The 21,270-nt window shown below is 44.0% G+C and overlaps 1 protein-coding gene across 2 annotated transcripts in view; it reads right to left on the bottom strand.

The window, feature by feature from the left end:
- Positions 1 to 21,270, bottom strand: part of MKLN1 (muskelin 1) — a 147,295-nt gene that overhangs the window by 50,731 nt on the left and 75,294 nt on the right. For both annotated transcript variants that reach the window (XM_074975684.1, XM_074975694.1), the window contains 3 exons: positions 18,758 to 18,970; positions 15,324 to 15,545; positions 13,698 to 13,827 (listed from right to left, as the gene is read on the bottom strand). In XM_074975684.1, coding sequence (XP_074831785.1) covers positions 13,698 to 13,827; positions 15,324 to 15,545; positions 18,758 to 18,970 — 565 coding nt within the window. The remainder of the gene's footprint in view (positions 1 to 13,697; positions 13,828 to 15,323; positions 15,546 to 18,757; positions 18,971 to 21,270) is intronic.

Here is a 21,270-nt window from a genome sequence, read left to right as displayed (position 1 = left end):
TCCATGCCCTTCGCCGGGACGAAATATTTCTTATCTGCCCTCTTGTTTATAGGTGGAGCGGAAGCCAGGGTCTGCCATACGGTAGTAGCAGACTCCATGATTGCTTCATCAAGCGGGATAGCGATTTTGGATGAGGCCGGAGGCCTCAGGTTTGTGAGGAGCTTGTGGTGCTTCTCCTGCACCTCTGCTGTTTGGATGCCTTGCGTGAAAGCCACCCTTTTAAACAGCTCCTGAAACTGTTTGAGGTCGTCCGGGGGGGCAACATCCCCGGGGGCCGTAGCCTCGTCGGGGGAGGACAAGGAGGAACGACTAGGGTAGACCTCCCTTGAACTCTCAAGGTCCTGCTGCTGGTGGTACACCCTCTCACTGGAGGCTTGCAAGGGAAAATCTCGGGGTTCCAAAATCAGCTCCCCTTGAGACAGCTGTGTTTCCGTCCCCGTCCGTGAGTGCCTGCGGGTGTACTGGGCGGTCGAGGGGGACCTGCCCCTGGGTGTATGCCTGTGGTGTCTATGCCCAGCGTGATAAGGACGACTGTGGCAGCACGGGCATGGTTCCTGGGATGGAGACCTGGCCCACTCTTGAGGTGCATACCCCCGATGTCTGGGGGAGCAAGATCGTCTGGATGACTGAGACAATGGTGAAACTGGTTTGTGGTAGTACTCCAGAGGGTCAAATCCCAGAAAAGGCGAGGGTGGCCCGAGCCATGGTGACGCTGGTTGGAGGAACGGAGTAGGAGGCTCTGGGTAGGCTGGGAGAGACCCACGTCTCCTGGTTGGTGTACGCAGCATAAGGGGAGGACTTGTTGAGAGCAGCCCTGTCCAGAGAAGGGCTGCGGTGCCGGGTTTTCGCTGCTGCCTTTCCCCTCCCCTGCGGGGCTGGCTCTGCCCCTCCCCGTGCCGGGGATCTCGGCCCCGCTGTCGGCACCGCACTTGGCACGCTCATCTGTGGTGCCGCGCGGGTGGTCTCCTCCGGTGCCTGCAGGCTACGTGCCTGTTGGCCCTGCACCGTTGGTGCCGCAGGGGTCTGTGCTGCCGGTTCTGGCACTTGCCTGGCCGCCGCTCTGAATGCACGAGCCGGCTGCTTAGTAATCGGAGGCTCAGCCTCTGCCACGTGCACTGCTGTGCTGCCGCTTGCTTGTGACTGTGGCTGGGGGCTGTGTGCTATGCCCGTCCCGCTCGCTGTGACCGCCGGCAGGGATCAGGCTGGAGAGAGCTTCCTCCGTTTCTGCACTGAGGGGGTGAGGGACACCGCCTTCCTTTTATGGAGCCCTGTGGGTCCCTCCGGTTGAGGCCTCTCCGGCACGTCTGGCTGGAGGGCCTTATCAAACAGCAGCATTTTCAGCCGCATTTCTCTATCCTTTCTGGCTCTGGCCATGAGCTTTGCATAGAAGGAGCATTTCTGGGTGATGTGTGATTCCCCCAGGCACCTAATACATTGACTGTGCCCATCAGAGGCCGGCATAGCTTCGCGGCACAACTCACACTTCTTGAATCCTGAAGAGGACATTGCGGTGACTCTTTGAGCTGTTAATAGGGTACTTAGCACCTTCTTTGTGCCTGTTCCCCTCTCAAGGACTCCAGCCTGCCGCAGCAGGAGGCCTACAGGCCCTCACGTCCCCGGGTTGCCTCCGCTCCTCCTTCTCGTTACTAAGACTTTCTACTTTTTTTTAATTTATTTGTTTGTTTGTTTTATATATATATATATATATATATATATATATATATATATATATATATATATAAAAATAAAAATGTATTTTTTTTTTTTGCAATAAAGAAACAAAAACAATTTAACTAAGAACTCTGAAAAGAAACTCTAAAACTCTGGAAAAACTCTAAATACGCTGACTCTGGCCGCAGCCTGAGCAGATTCTGTCTGCAGCCGATGGTGGTTAAGAAGGAACTGGCGGGGACCGGATCGCACACGTGGCCGGGAGCGCGCAAGGGAGCGGTGCACGCCGGTGTGTGCGCGGTCCAGCAGAAACTGCTGGAAAGATCCGATCTGCGGCGCCAGGGCGAGCCCGACACCTATCGTAGAGCACCCACAGGGACACTCGAGGAAGAATTAGTGGTTTAACATGGAAAAAGAAATGGAACAGATCCATCACACATAAGAACGGCCGTTACTTGGTCAGACCAAAGGTCCATCTAGCTCAGCATCCCGTCTGCCAACAGTGGCCAGTGCCAGGTGCCCCAGAAGGGGTGGACTGAAGACAATGACCAAGCAACTTATCTCCTGCCATCCATCTCCAGCCTCTGACAAACACCATTCCTACCCCCTAGCTAATAGCCTTTTATGGACCTAACCTCTATGAATTTATCTAGCTCTTCTTTGAGATCTTATAGTCCTAGCCTTCACAGCATCTTCTGAACAGGAGTTCCGCAGGTTGACTGTGAGCTGTGTGAAAAAGAACTCTTTTATTAGTTTTCAACCTGCTACCCGTTAATTTCATTTGGTGTCCTCTAGTTCTTATATTATAGGAACAAAGTAAATAACTTTTCTTTATTCACCCTCCCCACACCACTTATGATTTTATATACCTCTAGAATATGGCCCCTCAGTCTCCTCTTCTCTAAACTGAAGAGTCCCAGTCTCTTTAACCTCTCCTCCTATGGGACCCGTTCCAAACTAGAACCTCACACACTTTTACCATACACACAAGCTGTACTGCTTCAAATCACTCAGCTTGATAAATAGAAGTTATTAAACATACATGTTTGTGTTGAATCAAGGCCTTTTTACTCAATCTTTTACAATTGAAGAGAATGAAAATATAGAAATAGTATTACAACAGAATACAAAAAGGTTTTGGAAGACAGATTGACCAAGTTCCTGAAAACAAAAATGGTACAATAGCATTGGAAGTAGCATATTCTACCTGAAAGATGTTGGGGAGAGTAATATTTCTGCCTAGCAAACATTAAAACCTTTATAGGTTTTTACCACGTTTGATGCCTATTCATGAGCATGAAAGCATTTAAATAACTACCTACTTACTTAAACCCTTGTACTCCGAGTGGAGCATAAGTCATCTACAAGCCTCCTCTGCTTCATTCTGTCTTGGTCCAAAACTTCTAACTGATTACAGGAGTACATCAGTAGTTGTCCTTCAACCTCAGCAGATCCTCTCCACGCTGTCTGAGGTTCTCCTCATTTGCATTTTCCTTGCAGGTTTGACAGCTTGATGGATTGTGCTGGATTTGCTGAGAGCGTGGCCTAGTCACCCCAGCTTTTGTCTCTTGATTTGACCATCAAGGGGTTCTTGTCCTGCTCTGTTCCAAAGCTCGTTTGTGACCAAGTCTTGCCATTTGATATAATAGATGTACCTCTGGTATCTGTTTATGAATGTATGTAGCTTGGGACTTGAAGAGTTAAAGTACTCCAGATCTTATATCCATGCAAGAGCACACACTTCGGATTTGTGTTGAGGATCCACACTGTCATCTTCACAGATATTTGGGAACTCCATATGGGACGAAGAGTTCTGAATGCAGCTGTCATTTTCCCTATTCTGGCATTCTCTTTCTCTCTTCCTCTCCCTCTGCCCATAATACTCCCCAAACCAGTGAACTGCTCCATATCTTCAGAGTCAACCCCTCCCAGTGTAATGGTGTCACTGCAGGACAGGTTAATCTTCACCGTCTTGGTCTTTCCCATGTTAATGCTCAGTCCAGTCACTGAGGCAGTTTTGTCTAGTGTTATGACCTTTTCTTCCATGCATTCACATCAGTGTGAAAGGAGAGTGACACCAGCAAAATAATATCCTCTAGCTCTCTGAGAAGCACACACTGAATGCCCTGTTGATGGGCACCTGTTATCCTGCTCATAATCCAATCCATTGTGATCAAGAACAGGAAAGGTGACCACAGGCACCCTTGTCGCACTCAACAGTACGCAGAAGGATTCTGTCAAGATACCATGGTGAACAACTTGGCATGTCGAAGGTTCTTATGTTGAATGAATCAGGTAAATAATTTTGGATGGGATGCCACAATGTTTCTAAAAGGTGTGTCTATCAATGCTGTCAAAGGCTTTTCCAAAGTATATGAAGGTTATGTGCAGGGTGGAGTTCCACTCAGCTGCTATTTGGCCAGTACAGGATCTCTTGCTTTGGAAACAGGCCTATTCTTCCCTGAGCTATCAATTTCTGTCTTCATCCTCTCCAAGAGAAACCTATTAAACACTTTTCTTGGACTAGACAGTAATGTGATGCCCCTCCAGTTCTTGCATTCCTTCAGGTTGCCTCTCTCTGGAAGCTTGATAAGGTAGACATGTTTCCAGTCTTGTGGGCTGGGGGAGGGGTCTCAGCGTCCCAAACATATTATACATCATGCTGACTGACGTCTCACTACCTGCCTTGACTGCTTCTGTGGGAATGCTGTCTGGACCAAGTGTTTTTCTGCTTTTCAGATGGCAACAGCTTTTTTGAGTTCTTCTTTTGTAGGACTGTTGCTGTTAATTTGCAGAGGTATATTTGCGGGTGCTAACTTGGGAGGTTCCATGTGAGCAGGGTGGTTCAATGACTCTTCAAAGTGTTCCTTCCATCTACTGAACTACTCACTTATGTTTGTTAGCACACGCCTCTCCTTATCCTATAGTGACTGACCCACTGTACACTGCGACCCAGCTAGCTTCCTGGGATGTCATAGTTCTAGTTTCTCCATCTTGCCGCTTGTTCTGCTTGTTGTGCAAGGTTCTCCACAAAGTTTTTCTTGTCTTGTTTTATGGCTTTTTAATCTCTGACGACTTCTTAATACGGTCCGAGCTTCAACCTTGGCTGCTCTTGTTTTGTTGACTACAGCTTTTCTGTCCTTTTTTCCCCTTCACTGTTCTAGGAGTTTCTGCTGCAATCTATTCTTTGTGATGCTTTGTCCTCTTTCCTAATGTTTTATTGGAGGTCTCTTTTCAGGCTGTTTTGGTGTGTTCCCAAATTTGTTCCACAGTAGCATCTTTTGGGATGATGTTTACCAGAAGTGCATATCTGTTGGACAGCTCCATTTGGAAACTGTCTTGTCTCTCTATCCTTCAGCTGCTCCATGTTGAATCTTAATCTGGCTTGGCTGCTTTTGTGGTGCACCTCTTGATCTTGAACTCGAGTTTTATCATATCCAAATGGTGGTCTAAACCTACATCTGCTCCTCTTCTAATGCAGACATCCTGAATTGATCTTCTGAAAGAAATTATATGGATGTGATCAATCCAGTTTTCTGATGGGTGGGCTGATGAAACACAAGTGACCTCATGGATTCTTTTGTGTGGAAAAACCATTACCAGCTATCACCAATCTGTTGAAGGAACATCCCATATCTTCCCATCTATTCTGTCTATACCTGTTGATACTGTAAAGAATCATCCAGCATACATAGCTTCGCTACCAGATGTGTGGCTTCAGAAAGACAACATACACTGAGCGACGGATTCAGAGAGAACTCATACCACCTTGACAAAACACCTGGCGTGCACTTTTATCATTAACATGCCCCTGTGAAACATTGTCGGAAGGACAGCCATAAATGCTTGGTGCTCACTTACTCTTCGAGTCAACATGACAATTATAATTGCCATCTTCAGAGTGAGATGAAGACAAGACATTCTGAAATGGGTTCAAAAAAGAATCACCACAAGTCTTAAGAAGATAATGCTTAAATCCCAGGCAGAGACAGGTTTTCTGATCTGTTAATCAATACGTAGCAGACCCTTGAGGACCTTCATTATCAGAGGGGAAAGACTGAGCACAATTGCACTGGCAGATTGGAACACTCAAAGCTGTGGGGTAAACCATAGGTGAAGTTCAGTGAACGGTGAAAGTTTTAGATGCACCAAGTCACCAAGGAGCTTTAGTACTACAAAGGAGCCTGCAAAGTATTTGGGCCATGTTGGACACCCACTAGAGACAACTACAGGTTGAACCTCTCTCATCCACCACCCTAGGGACCTGACCAGTGCAGAATGAGAGAATTAGCCAAACCACAGAAGGTCAATATTGTCTAGCAGCATTATTAACACTTCCACAGCTTGCTAGGCTCTTAGAAAACATATGGGGTAAATTACAGCTAAATAACTGCACAGAAAACAGAGCTAGGACTGGGGCTGCAAAACTTTATGGGACCACGGGAAACTTGTCCACACTTATATAAGGGGTCGTCCAATTAACTAAAATCACATCAGATTATAGATGTTGCCAGACAGACAGAGTGCTGGACTAGAGAGGTTCATTTCATTCCATGAAAAAAAATTTTTTTCCTGGTACAAAGCAGGGACAGTCACCAAAATAATCTTCTGAACTTACCCAGAACATTCCCTGCCCATGGTACTTAACCAACCAACATCCAATCTGTCAAGTGCAGGGCCTTTAGATCAGGATGGATTACCTTACCACAGCACTGAAAGAATCAGGCCCAGATAGTCCTTAACACTTAGCATTATCCTTTGTGACAAGATCTGTTACAGGAACTACAGAACATTTATGTGAATTCCCATGACTTCATGAACCAAGTCAGATGGCCAAACTTGCCCCTGAGGTTTTTGATTAGAATTTTTGTCTTCTTACGTTCTTGGCTTCTTGACGCCATTCCAGTTCTGCAAGGATGTGATGTGGCATCAAGACCTTTCAGTCCACCCAGTGATTTACAGTGAAGACTGACTTGAGTCAGAGTTAGAAGGGTTGAAGGTGAGGTAGGGCAAGTGACATGTACATACATATTACAGTTTGGCTTAACATTCCAAGACAAGCCTGTACTCTGGTAACTGGACTTGATTTTATCTCTAGTAATCCAACTGCAAGGACAGCAACCTATTTGGCAAGTATACGTTCTCTGACCTGGAGCCAATCATAACTCCCATTAACTTTCACTTGTCATTGGATGACTTCTCTTTTTGTAGGAGACTCAATTGCCCAAAGAGAGAGAGGAAAACTTAGGCTTGTTGAAGGCTCCTGCTGGAATCTGCCCCAATGAGCCCATCAATTTAAGGTTAGACCTGGATGCCCCATCTCCTCAGGTACACCACCACCAGGCACATTTTGCAAAACCTCTCAGGCTAACGGAGCGTCCAGATGGAAACAACTTTTACTGGGAGTCATTTGGCAGGAGAGTAAATCTCAAGTACCCTCTGAGGGCCAGGGGATGGCCACTTTGAAGTATGCCTCCTGCAAGCGGAGAATCACAAATCAGCTTTAAAATATCTGCCGAAATGGAGAAAATCCGTACCACGCTGAATCTCTGGTAGGATATGTATTTATTAATTCTCCTCAAGTATGAGACAGGATGAAAACTCCCCCTTCTGCAGGAGAAGAAACTTATTCCCATGTATTCCTGAAGTACCAGCTCTACGGCTCTAAAGTGCGGCAACGGGGTGAGTTTTCACAACAGGCTCTCAAGAAGGGACCCCAAAGAGGGCTAGAGAAGCAGGTAGGATAGAGTAAGTGTGAAAAGGAAGCCAATGGCAGCGATGTGTAATTCAATTTTCTGTTGTAAGACCAGACCAAGGCCAGTGGAAAGGGACATGTCAATACCAAGCTTCTGATGCAACATTAAAATCCCATATTCCAGTCAAATGTTCTGCCTCTGATGGTGTGGGGTGAATGACTGAGGGCAAAGGGAGTATCCTGATGTAGTAGCCCCCCCGCCCCCTCCTCAGCAGGAACCTGGTCATCTACTCTAGGAGTAGGATTTAGTCTTTGGGAATGACTGACCATTACAGTGCTCCACAGGAGCCTGTGTATATATCCCAGAGGACTATAGCCCTTCAGTTCCTTCCTGCTATCCTAGGATTTTGGACAGGAAGGGGGATTATTCTCCATCTAAAATAGCAGCTGGACCCAGTGAAACACCATTCTAATGCCCTCCCCTTTGAGGAAGTGCACGCCTCACCACCGTTTGGGACCTGTTTTCACTGCCATGAAGCAGGGATTCCTCTCCCTCACTATTAGAGGACTCCCATTCCAAGCAAGATATGAATGGCACTGGGCTGGCCAATTTCAGCCTAGCCAGTACCACACAGCATGCTCCTTTGACCATACTGGAGAACCAGCATCATATATGTGCAAGGGCAAATTCTCCTCCTTTCCCTCACTGAAGAGGAAGATATCCTGCTCCCCAGCAGCATCAACAGAAAGGCCACTAACTCAGAGGGCCAACAAATCCAGCTCTGACTGAAGGAACTGTCATAGCCCCCACATTATGCAGTGGCCAACTTTAAGACTTTCTAGAACCTCCTGTCAAAGATCACAGGGATCCTGCCATTGAAACCTCAGTAATCTACAACAGGTCTTGTAAATTCTTTGGTAGACTGATCTTAGAGAGCTCAGCTAGGAGCTCCCTTCCACTCAACAAGAGCTTTCTCAAGCTCGTGAGGGGGTTGTGGGAGCCCATAGCCACTTTGACCTTTGCATCTAAGCAAGAGGAAAATAGCCTGCTGCTTCCAAAGCACTTCTGTGACTTTGGTGCACACCCAGATCCTGGGTTTCTCATGGTGTTGGCAACCCAAGAACAGTTCAAGTCCAAAAATGCAGCCCCAAGCAAAAGAATCCAAAAAAATTGGACCTCTTAAGCAGTAAAGTATATTCCTCCACCTGGTCACAATTCTATGCTACGAATCACCAGGTTGTTCACACAGTGCATCTTCCTCACCTAGAGGAGAAGGTATCTAGTTCTTCTGTTGAGGCAATACTCAAATCTGACAGGATCATCTACTGGAGCAGGGGTCACTGGTGACACTAGCACCAGACCAAAAGCACCTTGCATCTCAGGGGATGACCAACTTGTCTCCTCCAATTTTGGAGATGTAAGGAGTTTGGAGACTTTGTCTTTAGAAAAGTGGGATGGAGGCCTCCTTGTGGGGTAGTTCCATGAAGCACTTGAAACAAACACCGCTCCATCCGGCCTTTCCTCTTGAAGCTGCCCTTTGGTGTTAGGGAACCAACTCTGTCAAGTTTAGTGCCAAGGTAACTTGAGCCATTGTAGAGGAGTCATTCAGAGCACAAGAGAACAGGATTCCCACATCAGTTTTCTGTTGTCTATCTCCACGACAGCCTGAAGCAGCTGAGAACTGCCACTGAAGAGGAAGTCCAGCTTTGTCCCTTTAGCCCATAGCCGCTGGGAACAAGCTCATTTGCTCTACACGGACAGTGCATGTGCAGTATGGGCACCACAATGAGCTGAGAGAGGCTCAAGCACATTCCATGTCTGAAATCTGAAGATTGTAGCTGCTCAAACTTACGAAGTCTCTACAGATCATGTTTGAAGGATGCATTTTCAAAGGGTTTATAACTTGGCCATATTAGGACAGCATTTCCTGGGGACAAAAAAAAAAGCACATCCTTGACAAACCACCTTTTCACAAATCTCAAGTCCCTGCTCCAAAGCACAGGGATTCTAGAGCAGTGGTTCTTAATTTATTTACTATATGGGGGTTGCATCCAACGTTGTACTACAGCTGTATGCTGATTAGGCCACAAACAGCACATGGACTGCACAATGGGAACCATGGAGCTTCTCAAACAAATGGGGACTGGATTTTTTTTTCCCCCTAAGCTTCATTCTACAATACACCTAGACCAGTTGGTTTACATTTCCAGCTTCTCTCTCTCACACACTCACCCTTTCCTCAGACTGAGGCAAACACTCGAAATGGAAGATTTCATGGTCAGAAAGTTAAAATTTGGCAAAATTACAAGTTACTGAAAACAGGATGTTGAAATGAGACATGTTGAGCAACCTTACTAACAGCTGTCAGCCCCTCCTGCCTCTTAGATACACTAACACAAAATTCTCTCCAAATATTGGACAATGAAACAAAAAACTTTCTGGGACCTCTGACTTCTGCAGTGGCTGGTGCGGTTCCTGCCAATGAGAGCTGCTGACCTGGCACATGGAGTGGGAGCAGCATTCAGAAGTGCCTAGCTGCACCTCCACCTAGGCCCTGAGCGACATGTCAAGGCTTCTGAGATGCTTTGCTGAGCCAAGCAGGGAACTTGCCAGCCCACTACACAAAACCCCTATCCCTGCCAGAAGAAGCAGAAGTCGCAGTCTGTGGGCCACCAGCCAGACTCCTATCCCAGCACCCACTGTGCCACCCAACTAAACCCCACCTCCCTAGGGCACCCAAGGTTGAGTCAGGAGTTAATAATACAAGTCAAAGACAGGTCACAGGCTGTGACTTTTTGTTGACTGACTGTGACCTGTCTGTGACTTTTACTAAGGGTACCCATGACTAAAACAGGCCTTACTCATTATCCACAAAATCTAACAGTTGTGACGACAAATACCACAGTTCTGACTACACTGTATCAAAGGGCTTTCCAAAAATCCCAAAATATGTTTACAACAGGAACATAAGAATTACATATTCAACTCACCCCATTGTTTAAAATAAGCCACCAGATGCGTACTGGGCTAATAATACAATTGAATTGTAAGACTTTCTGATCTGATCCTACAGTTGAATGCCAGAAGCAAAACCAAAGCACACTGCATTGACTCTTAACATGTAAAACAAGCATCCTTAGCCACATTTAAAGGGATGACTCAAATTTATGGTACAGTGACCTGTCACCAAATTATATTTGCTAAACCAGTGCCTCATTATTAAACACGTCCAAAAGAGCTCCAATCCGGACTTGCTTTCTTCCACCAAAATAATTTGACGGCATCTGTGGTTTTGAATATAACAGACTTTTCTTCTGTTCTTATTAAAAGCTAACCATTCTAACATATCCTTTCACAAACAAGGGTAATGTTCAAAGTTGTTTATTTACTCTCTCAGACATGAGGACATCAAACTGGAAATCTATTCATGAATGACTTCTAATGAATCATTTAGACACAGTCTGCTATTCAACGTTAAAGGAGCTGATTGGAGGGGAGAAGAGGGCTAATAATTATGCTCATTTGTCTGACTAACTGAAACGTGCAATTAATATACTTGGCCAGAGAAATGTAGCTTGTTGTGCTCACTAGTCATAAATGAAGTCTGGTTTCTGATATATGAACTCATCGCAGGTGTTCATTAAACAGCCCTCCCATCTCCCCCCCAAATGTTTCACATTTAGATTTTCAAAACTGCAGTTCCCCTCAATAATTGGAGTGAAACAATACCCTTTATTAGTCTCCTTTTAACCTTTCAGCAAGGGTTTTGGTTGTTATTTGAGTGAAGAGCAAGCATTTAAATAAAATTGTGAGCATAATGCAACTGGTTCTTCCTCAGGAACACAGTGAAGAGATTAAAAAAAACCTCATTAACTTTCATCATTTATTCAGAGATTTATTCTATCTTTAAACAACTAAGCAGAGGTGGAAGAAGTACCCCAAAAAGTTACGTGAGTAAAAGTGCAGCAGGCGGCTGGTGACATGAAGGGGATGTACTTGAGTACTAGTCACTGGTGTCTCCCTGGAAAACTACTTGAGTAAACGTGCATATGTGCATGCGCACCATACCTTTAATTGTGTTCAAGTATCCAGAAGTGAAAGCAGCTGAACTTTTACACAAGTAATTTTCTGGGTACTTTCCCCACCTTTGCATTATATGCACGTGAGCAGACAACTTACGAGAGCTCACACATGACACCACCGGTAGTGGCCTTTTAAAAAAAAAAAATGATCAACATGAGGGAGTGAAGTTGTTTTTAAATGAAAGTGATTTATTTCCCAAGATTTACATAAACAAACTGAGGGTACAACTTGCCACTTGCTTAAATTAGACTCAAATATACACAATATCCTCACTGAAATGTAATAACAGCAGAACAAGACAACTTCCCTGATGAGAGCTGGAAGCGATGGGGTCTTTCACAATTAAACAGGCACTACCTCCAGCGAGTTAAGGTCTCTCTTTTACTTGGCAACAGAGCTAAAACTGGGGTGCATATACCTGAACACAGTTTGGGTACACAGAGAAAATTTCTCCATTCATAAACAGGGAAATGTACATCAGAAATTTTATAACTATGGTAAAGGGGAAAGTATCAGACTGAAGATACAATGTAATCATTTGTTCCGATTCCGCTCTAATCATTCTTGCACAGCTTCTTTTGTCCATGGATATTAAACAGAGAAGGTGAGTGATACAGTATCTATTACTGAACCAATTTCTTTGGGTCTTCTTCCAAAGCAGAGCTCTCCATAAACCTGTCTCACAAACAAAAGTTGGTCCACAAAAAGATGTTGCATCATCCTCTCTCTCTAAATCATTCTTGGCATTTTTGAAAGCACCTGTCAACAACATGGCTTTCCTGACGAGGTTTTAGAACCCAAAGAATTCCCTTTGTACACAATAACGAAGAGGATGGCTACACGTCACATGAGCCAGTCAAACTGGAACTCTAGCATTTCTCTGTCAATGTCAAAGGAAGGAAGGAAGCCCTACACATGAAATCTTACTAAAAAGGTGCTAACAAGGTAGAACCGGGCCAATGCAAAATTCACGGAGGCCAAAGGAAGCTTTTACGTTAACATCAGTGGGCAGGAATACAGTAAATGCTTAGAGTATGGAATGCCAATTTATGCCTCACCTGCACCTCAGAAGAAATCCTGATAAAGGCCTTCATTTCCTTTTGCCTAGACAACTGCAACTCCCCTCACCACTGCACAGCCTCCCTACAACTCCTTTCTCCACACTGTAAAATATTTGCTACCTGTCTTTCAACAGAAAAAAAAAAAGACAGCATCAAGCGATCCATTCTCTCAATTCCACTAGCTTCCCATCTGTTCCGGGGATCAGTTCAAAACTGTTCATTCTCCTTTGCAAATTCTACATGGACTTAACCAGGCCTAATTTACTAACCTGTTCTCTACTCCTTTAGTCCCTTAATTTCCTTTAGCATAAAATTTTTCACCCTCTTACACAACCTAGCTACTACTGTATGGATTGTGCCATCTGGAATACCTTCTTTCTACCTCTGCCTCATCAATTCTTCATCTCATTTCACATCTTGGCTGACTTTACACATCACTCAAATAATGAGCTGGAACAGAAACTCGGTATTTTGGAATATTTTCTGGATTGGTTTAAGGAACAAACTACAAGTAGGACTTCTGTTTCCATTATTTGCCAGAAAGTCATGAAGTATTTTAGAAAATGCTTAACAGAAAGATTACATTTTTATAGGCTGGAAGGTGATGAGCAGTGATCATATGATAGGGAAATAAGATAAGCCACATGGCTAGAAGACCATCAAGATTATGGTAAATGATAAAGTAACACGCTGTGATTTACTTGGGAACAAGTATCAGAGAGGTAGCCGTGTTAGTCTGTATCTCTGAGAGCAACAAGAAGTCCTGTGGCACTGTACAGATTAAGGTATTTTGGAGCATAAGATTTTGTGGGCAAAGACCTGATTAAGTGGATCTGATGAAGCGGGTCTTTGCCCATGAAAGCTTATGCTCCAAAATACCTGTTACTCTATAAGGTGCCACAGGACTTCTTGTTGTTCTGTGATTTACCTTGTAAGCCATAAAACTAGTACTAGTGAAGATGCCAAACTGACAGCTATGGAGAATGAAATCTGTCATTTATTTAACAAAACAGGTACAGAGCGTGCAATAGAGTGCAAGTTCTGGTTTGATGTCATTATTAACAAATCATTGTGATCCAGCAGGACCACAGCCACTAGCTTGCATTGTTGAGGTCTTGCCTGCTGATATATGCCCTGAATTTTTCATCTACACCAATAAGAAGAAATTATCCAGTGAAGCTCTTACCCATCCCTGAATCTTTCTTGGTGCCATCTGATATGATATCCACATGATCGCCGTCAACATCATAACTGAAGAAATCATTCAAATATGTCTTTGATCTCTGGCCACCAAATACATATAAGCAGCGATTTTTCTGGAGTGGAAGGAAAACAGAAGCTTAACTTTTGAACTGTGCTCAAGAAATCAAGTTCTTAGCTAACCAGCTCTCAGTGAACCTTTGCAGACATCAATGAACATGAAAACAAGCAATAGTTCAGGCACATTTTTAGTTGGAGAAGGAGAAGTATTTACATCAGTTTGCGTTTTGACATATGGCAAATGTACAGAGACATTAAAATTGTTCATATTTTTGGTTCCGGCTTACTTTGGCAAAATAGTTTGCTCTTAAAACACTCACAGAGAAAACCCTTCAAACATACTATGTTCATAGAACAACTGATCTTTCAGGATTTTGTTATGGTTTGATGACCTGGATAAACCATGAAGACATATGCTTAAATAGGTTTTATGAAACTATAACCCTAAAGCCAGAAGGGACACCATCACTAGACCATTATTTTTAACACTATACCCCTTATTGAGCCCAACTGCTTTAGTTAAACTAAAGCATTTCAGTCCTCAGGCAACGAGGCTGTGCCACAGACAGAAAACACAAGACCACAGTTTCATGAGTGACCAGGGTCCTGTAATGGTAGAGAACTACATGGGGAGACATGCCCAAATGATCCTAGAAGGCAATTCCCAACATTGCAGGGTAGGGATGGGGAAACATATGGCCCCCTGTGAAGGTAATTCATCACTGGAACAATTTACCAGAGGTTGTGGCATACTGTCCAAATTTAGCAATTTTTCAATCATGGCTGGAATATTTTTCTTAAAGATAGCTTTCATTCAATCAGGGATTAATTAATGGAAATTCTCTGGATTCTATTATACAGGAGGTCAATCTAGATGGTCACCGTACTCCCTTCTGGCCCTGGAATTTATAAAGTAACCACATTTTCAAGAGTATTCAGCACCTGGCAGTGCCTTTCAAGAACAGAAGCTGAGGGGTACTGAACACTCTTGTCAATGGGATCCTTTCTTTCTGTCTCAACACTCAAAAACATGGATACACCTGCAAGTCATCACCCATTTCTCTGAATACATCTATCAAGCCAATGAATCCCAAAATGCTTTACAAATTCTTAACAAGGATCACTTGAGACTCCACTGAGATGAGGGAATACAACAGTTTAATAGCAGACCACCACCACCACGCACAGTTCAGATGATTATCATTTCAAACTAAATCACAAGGTAAATTTTGAAGTACAGTAGAATCTCAACATTTGCAAGGGTTCCATGTTGAGAACCCTTATGAATGCTGAATTTCACGATTATGGCTCCCACCTAGAGCCTGGATACCGATGCTCCTGCCCAGGGCCCCAGAGGAAGCAGCGGCTGCCAGCACTCCTGCCCTGGGCTCCACAGAAGCAGCCTCTCAGCAGCTCACAAATAATTGAGTTTGCAAACTTTAAGGTCACATTACAAACACTCTCTCCTACAAACAGGCTAATGCAAAAGTTAAACAAAAATTAACCCCTGAAACCCAGGGACTGGGGCTTAAAATCCAAAGTGAACACTTACCGAATGGAATAGCATGCAGTGACCTATTCTGGACTGGATGTCCTCAGGTCCAGCATTACATGAATCCTCTCTTAACAGTTTCCACATCTGACATTGACAGTCAAAAGCAAACAATCCACTAAATTGAGGTTCACTGGCTCTGCTGTCATCTACACTGCCATTACACGTCAAAATCCTACCTCCAAACGTATAGATCATGTGTTTTTCTGAATCCATACACATCTAGAGGAAGCAAGAGATACATGTTTAAGTAGTCTTGATTTGTTTAATTCAATTTAAGATTTCATATCAGTCAGTAAAAAAAAAACCCTTAGCTCATTGAAGTATCTGGTAGAAGAGTGATATTCAGCATGAATTAACAAGAGCACATCTTCCTTCCTTAATCCACAATAAAAGAAGCAATTTACAGCTAATTCTACGTGTAATACAGATACAGTGTACAGAGATTAATGGTCCCCAGTTGACAAGCTGCAGTCTGTGTAGCCTGGGCAACCACAGGCTGTACTTTGGTCACCTTTGAGTAGTCAGTGTTGTCAAAACCATACGTACAAGATTATAAATGAAGACTGTGGTTTACCCTTTACTTTACTGCTTGTAATAATGTCTGTCAAAATGAATATAAAAAGATACCACCTAATAATGGCAAGGCAGGCAAGATTGCTGATGACTGGCCAAGGACTGTGCACACAGCTAGGATTAAAATGGCCTACGACTTTTGTTACTCAATGCTCAGCTCTGCCCTATTCTTCTTCCAGTCTATTCCACTTGTTATTTCTAAAAGCAGGAGCTTGACCTTTTAAAGGTCTCTACAGTTGTGTCTCAACTGCTGAGAAATATCAGCAAAAAACATACAAATGCAGTGCACAATTTGTGCATCTCTTGCTGACAGTTCCATCAGGAGAGACTTTCTCTGATATTTGGCCCGTTCACATGGAGCCAAACATCAGGAAAAGAAAAATCCTCTGCCAAGACATCCTTTCTTCCTCGTGGAAAGAGAGCACCTTTGAGTAGTGGAACGAGGAAGACAGGAAAGTCAGCTGAACACTCCCAACACAGCACACTTCTGCCGAGCAACCTCCGGTCTCCCAACAGAAGCCTGCCGTCTAGACATAGCCTAGGTGTTGTGACAAAACAGACATTAAGGAATATGTACTGTTACTAAACCATCTCTAAAGCCTGAAACAATTTTACAGAACCCCAAAACGTGCCACTCAGTACAAATAAAACAGTGTAGTCCCTGTGTCCGAAAGCATCATTTCAGACAACAACAGCGAATGGGGTTACAGAAAAGTAGGGCAAGCAGGAGACAAAGGGAAGGAGGACAGACGGAATTACATTAGGTAGCTCTTCAGCACAGGATAGGTCATAACTTGATGGAAAAAAACAATTTGTGTATTATCAGAAAAATAAATGTTCATCCTTTGTAGAGGATGCTAGAGCCAGGGTTTAAGATTGGTAGATGCACCCAGGAATGATGTTCTTTACAGTCAGGAGAGGCGGAAAGAAAATGTGTAAGAGAAACAGACAAATGGGGCATCAATGCTGGCCTTGTTGGCTAACCCAATAATTTTGTCCTTTCCCTACCAAGTGTCACTGTTTCCCTCATCCTTCCTATCTAAGGGGAAAAAGCAACACTGGTTGGCTTTTGTTCCACTGAGGTACATAGCAGAATTAATACTGGTCAGTAGGAACATTTATATAACTTTGGGAACTCTACAAAAAGTTACAAGGGGTTTGAACTGGTAAGTTTGGGGATTGCCATGGAAAAAGGAAGCTCTCTTGTCATTTCTTGGCCTTGTAATATTGACCCCATCTGCTTAATAAAAGGCAGCAACAAAGAATTAATTCAAGTTTAATTGGAATTCGCCAAGACATAGAAATCCAAAGAAAATTGGCAGCCAATTCCGTATTGAGTTCCTATACCTATGAAGTGTATATAGGTGTGTGTACACACACACACACACACACACAATTCTTTTTAAATAAAGGTAAGCCAAATTTTGACCAAAATCCAAACCCTTTTTCCAATATCTGCATTGTCTCTTGCAAGATGCCGACAGTAACACCCCACGCAGACAATATCTAGGTGGTTCTACAGTTCCAGGGGAGAGCGATCACTACTCCCCGACGACATGTCACTGTGCAAGCCTAGCGTTCCCAGACACAGCTGCATTCTCTCTTACGTTTATAGGAGATTAAAAGATCCAAATAAACTTTACTTTCTTGAAAAAATAAATGGTACTTTTTTACATTGTACGGTTAACATTGTTTATTAGGCACAAGCTTTTTAAAAATACATCATGTGCATTTCTCCCAATATATTTTTAGTGGGGAAGTGTCTGCACCAGGTAACCGAATTCTAGCAATGGGCTATGGCAGGGGTCGGCAACACGTAGCAAGCGTATTACTGTTGGCACGTCAGCCCATTTTTAAATCGCATGTGTCTGGAGATCAGACCAGCCCTCATACAGCACAGAAGGCGGGCCCAGAGCCCCCTATATGGCACAGGGCTGGGACCCAGAGAGCCCTTCTAGAGCCTCCGCCATGGTGCAAGGCTGGGACCCTCAGTCACAGAGCTCTGCAGAACCCACCGCTGGTGGTTTCTCTCCCCTTCCCACCATGGACTGGGGTGGGTTCTGGTCAGGAAGGTGGGTGCAGGAGCAAGCTGGCGGGGGACAGTCTGGATGGGAGGAAGAGTACAGAAATGGGCTGGGGTTAGGGGATCTGGGTGGGAGGTAAGGTGCAGCAGAGGGTGGGGGTTCAGGAGCAGGCTGGAGGGGACATCTGGGTGGGAGGGAGCATGCAGGAACAGGCTGAGGTCTGGGCAGAAGCAGGGTGGGTGAGGGAGGGTGGATGGCAGAAGGGGATGTAGGAGCAGGCTGTGCTGGTCTGGGCAGGAGGAAGGGGAAGAAGCTGGCTGGGTGAAGGGGGGGGTGCCTCTCTCCCTGCAGCATTGTTGCTAGCCCCTCCCCTGCAGCTGGTGGTGGCTCTGTGCCCCTGGCTAGTGGGGCTACTCGCCCATTTCCACCGGGGCTCCCGGCACAGGACCACCAGCAGTTCCACTTCCAGTCTGTGGGGCTGGCTGCCAGACCGGCAGAGACCAGACAAGTTGCTGAACCACGGAGTCCGGGATCAGAGATGCCGAACCTGTATTAAAATCCGACATTTTTAGATATTTTTAAAAACCCAGCCACACAGAAATTTAAAGACCAAAACAGCAGATCTCTGCATCTTTATTTATTACCGAGGCTGTTGTAAATAAGACTATTAGTGAGTTTAGAAAGTATTACTGGCACTTGGACCATACACAGAGGTCAAACTTTGGCACTTCACCTTGGAAAGGCTGCTGACCTCTCAGCTATGTCAAGAAAGGTTTTAAGCAAAGCCTGGAAAGGTTAAAAAAAGTGCATTCAATGCTTATCTCTGCACCTGACCTGATGATCAAACACCAGCTTGGGACCTCCATCTGCTGCAGTGTCTTCACTTAGCAACATCCACGTGTTTGTGTCTATATCATATCGGTAGAAATCACTTTTCAGAGATTTGCTGTTCCTCACAGAGGAATCCAGGTAACGGCCCAGTGTGTAGATTTGCCTTCGCTGAATATCGATGCACATCTTGTGACAAGATCTGGCACTAGGACCATTCTATTAAAAAGTGAAATTAGAGAACATTTTAATAGGCACAATATATTTATTATTGCCCCAGATATTTTCACAGCCACCTCAAGTAGTTATTTAATTATACAGCCTTATAATTTGCTTTGGAGAATACATAAAATCCTGTATTTCCCTCCCCGGTGATATTCCCAACAGCATGGGTACACGCCTGTGCATACACTCCAAAAGGTCCAGTTTGCTTTAGAAAAGCAACGACATCATCACGCAATATGTCTTTTCCACTTAACTTATTACCTGCATCATCATCATCATCATCCACCAAGGGCTCATTGCCTGTTGGTGTCCGATGCCTCCCTGACTATTTCCTTCCACCTTTCTGCGTCCAGCGCCAAGTGGCTTAGTTTCTGTAGACTAGCTCTGCACCAACCTACTACACCTTCTACCCATTCTCTGTGGGGTCTGCCTCTCCTACTCAAACCATCCATTATGCTGAACACCATGATCTTGATTTTTCATTCGTCGTTCATTCTGCAGATAATGCCAGAACAGATGTAACTTCCATTGCATAACTTTCTGCAGTAGGTTTTCTTTCAGCTGTATGTTCCTATGTAAACTCCTCACTGGTAACCCTCTGCATCCATCCTATTCTCAGGATCTTTCTGCAACAACTCCCCTTGAATGCGCCAATATCCTTCCCTTTGAAACTTTCACTATCACCCATGTCTCACATCCATCAACATGCTGGTGAATATAAACATTTTCAAGACACGCAGTTTTGTTCCTAAACTAATCACTTTACTTATCCAGATCTTATGAATCGCCTTCAAACTCACTCTTACTTTCACTATTCTAGGTCCCTATTTCTGTCTTACAGCCTAGGTCATACCTTACGTTGCCTCCCAGATACATGAACTTGACCTGCAATCTTTTCGTAAGTTTCCTAAAAGGTGTCACAATACCCAGGGCATGTGAAACCTACTCATGCTATTGTGACAGGAGCTGATACACTCAACAGTCAAGTTTAAATACCATAGCCTACAAATATCTACATGGGAAGATGTAAGAACAGAGGGCTCCTTAAATAGGAAGGACATGACAGAATCCAATGACGAAGCTGAAATGAAACAATCTGAAAATCAGGTACCAATTGTTAAGAGTATAGGTACTTAACCAAATGGGACAACCTACCAAGAGATATGGTAGTTCCACCATAGCTAAGTGTTTAAAATCAAGGACAGCCATCTTTCTAGAAGACATTCTCCATTTTAACACCAAATGACTCATCTTGAAGTCACATCCCAATTCCTATCCAAGAGATCAGAGAATTACAATGGTCCCTTTCCCTATTAAAAAGGAACAAAAACTAAACAAGGACATTCTGCTAATTCATCGGCTTCCAGGTACAAAGGGCTTCCCAGAGAAGCCCAAAGAAATTTTTGAAGCAAATTAACATTCATCTTTGATCTGCTAGCAGACAGCTCCACTCCCCCGCCCCGCCATAGATACTTTCCAGATAGACACACACACACACACACACACACACACACACACACAGACACGGTTGGTTACACCCTGGACTACATCTGGTTGCACAAAATAGAACTATCTTCCTTATACAGGTAAGACGGCTTAGAGAACCAATTCCCTACTGCAAGACAAAAAACTACTGGTTCTAAAATTCACAGAAAAATGATCCAACCAAGAAGGCAGAACACAAACCTGAATTTGCAAGATACAATAACCAACAGTTATATTCTGGATTGAATCAAAAACAAAATTAAAAACAGAAGAAGCAGCCATTCTGCTTCCAAAGAGCATGAGCCATAAAAGGGATGCCATAGTCTATTCTACAGCACACATAAAAGTAAGGTCAAAACAAAAAGCAGATAAAAGTAAGGTGTGTTTGTATCTGGTTGTCAGAAACTCAAAACGTGCCAAGCCTCCTTCACAGTTTCATGTATTTTACTATTCAGATAAGGTTTTTTTTACAAGAAGAAAGTATACACCCTGGAAGGCAGAAAAAGGCCTAACAGTTTCTTTGATCTTAATCTTGGTACGTTGTTGCAAGAGATGCAAAGCAACAGGAAGTGATATGAAAACTTTCTGCTTTTGCCAGCCATTTTAGGTGTTTGGTGGAGCACAAGGAAGAGTTCTTTAAGTGATTTTAGCTTTCTGACAAAAAGAAACCAAAAAAACACTGAAAAATAGAGCTGGACAGCATGCTTAGTACTAGAACTGAACAGTACAAAAACCAGGCAGTGAGAAATTCAAATGACTCAATGAAAATGAGCGTCAGGAGCCAGGAAGGATAGTCGAGTGTTAATCAG

The sequence above is a fragment of the Carettochelys insculpta genome, chromosome 1 (assembly GCF_033958435.1).
Source record: "Carettochelys insculpta isolate YL-2023 chromosome 1, ASM3395843v1, whole genome shotgun sequence".
Taxonomy (NCBI): domain Eukaryota; kingdom Metazoa; phylum Chordata; order Testudines; family Carettochelyidae; genus Carettochelys; species Carettochelys insculpta.
Note: the sequence above shows the minus strand (reverse complement) of the source record. Positions and strands in the feature narration are given on the sequence as shown.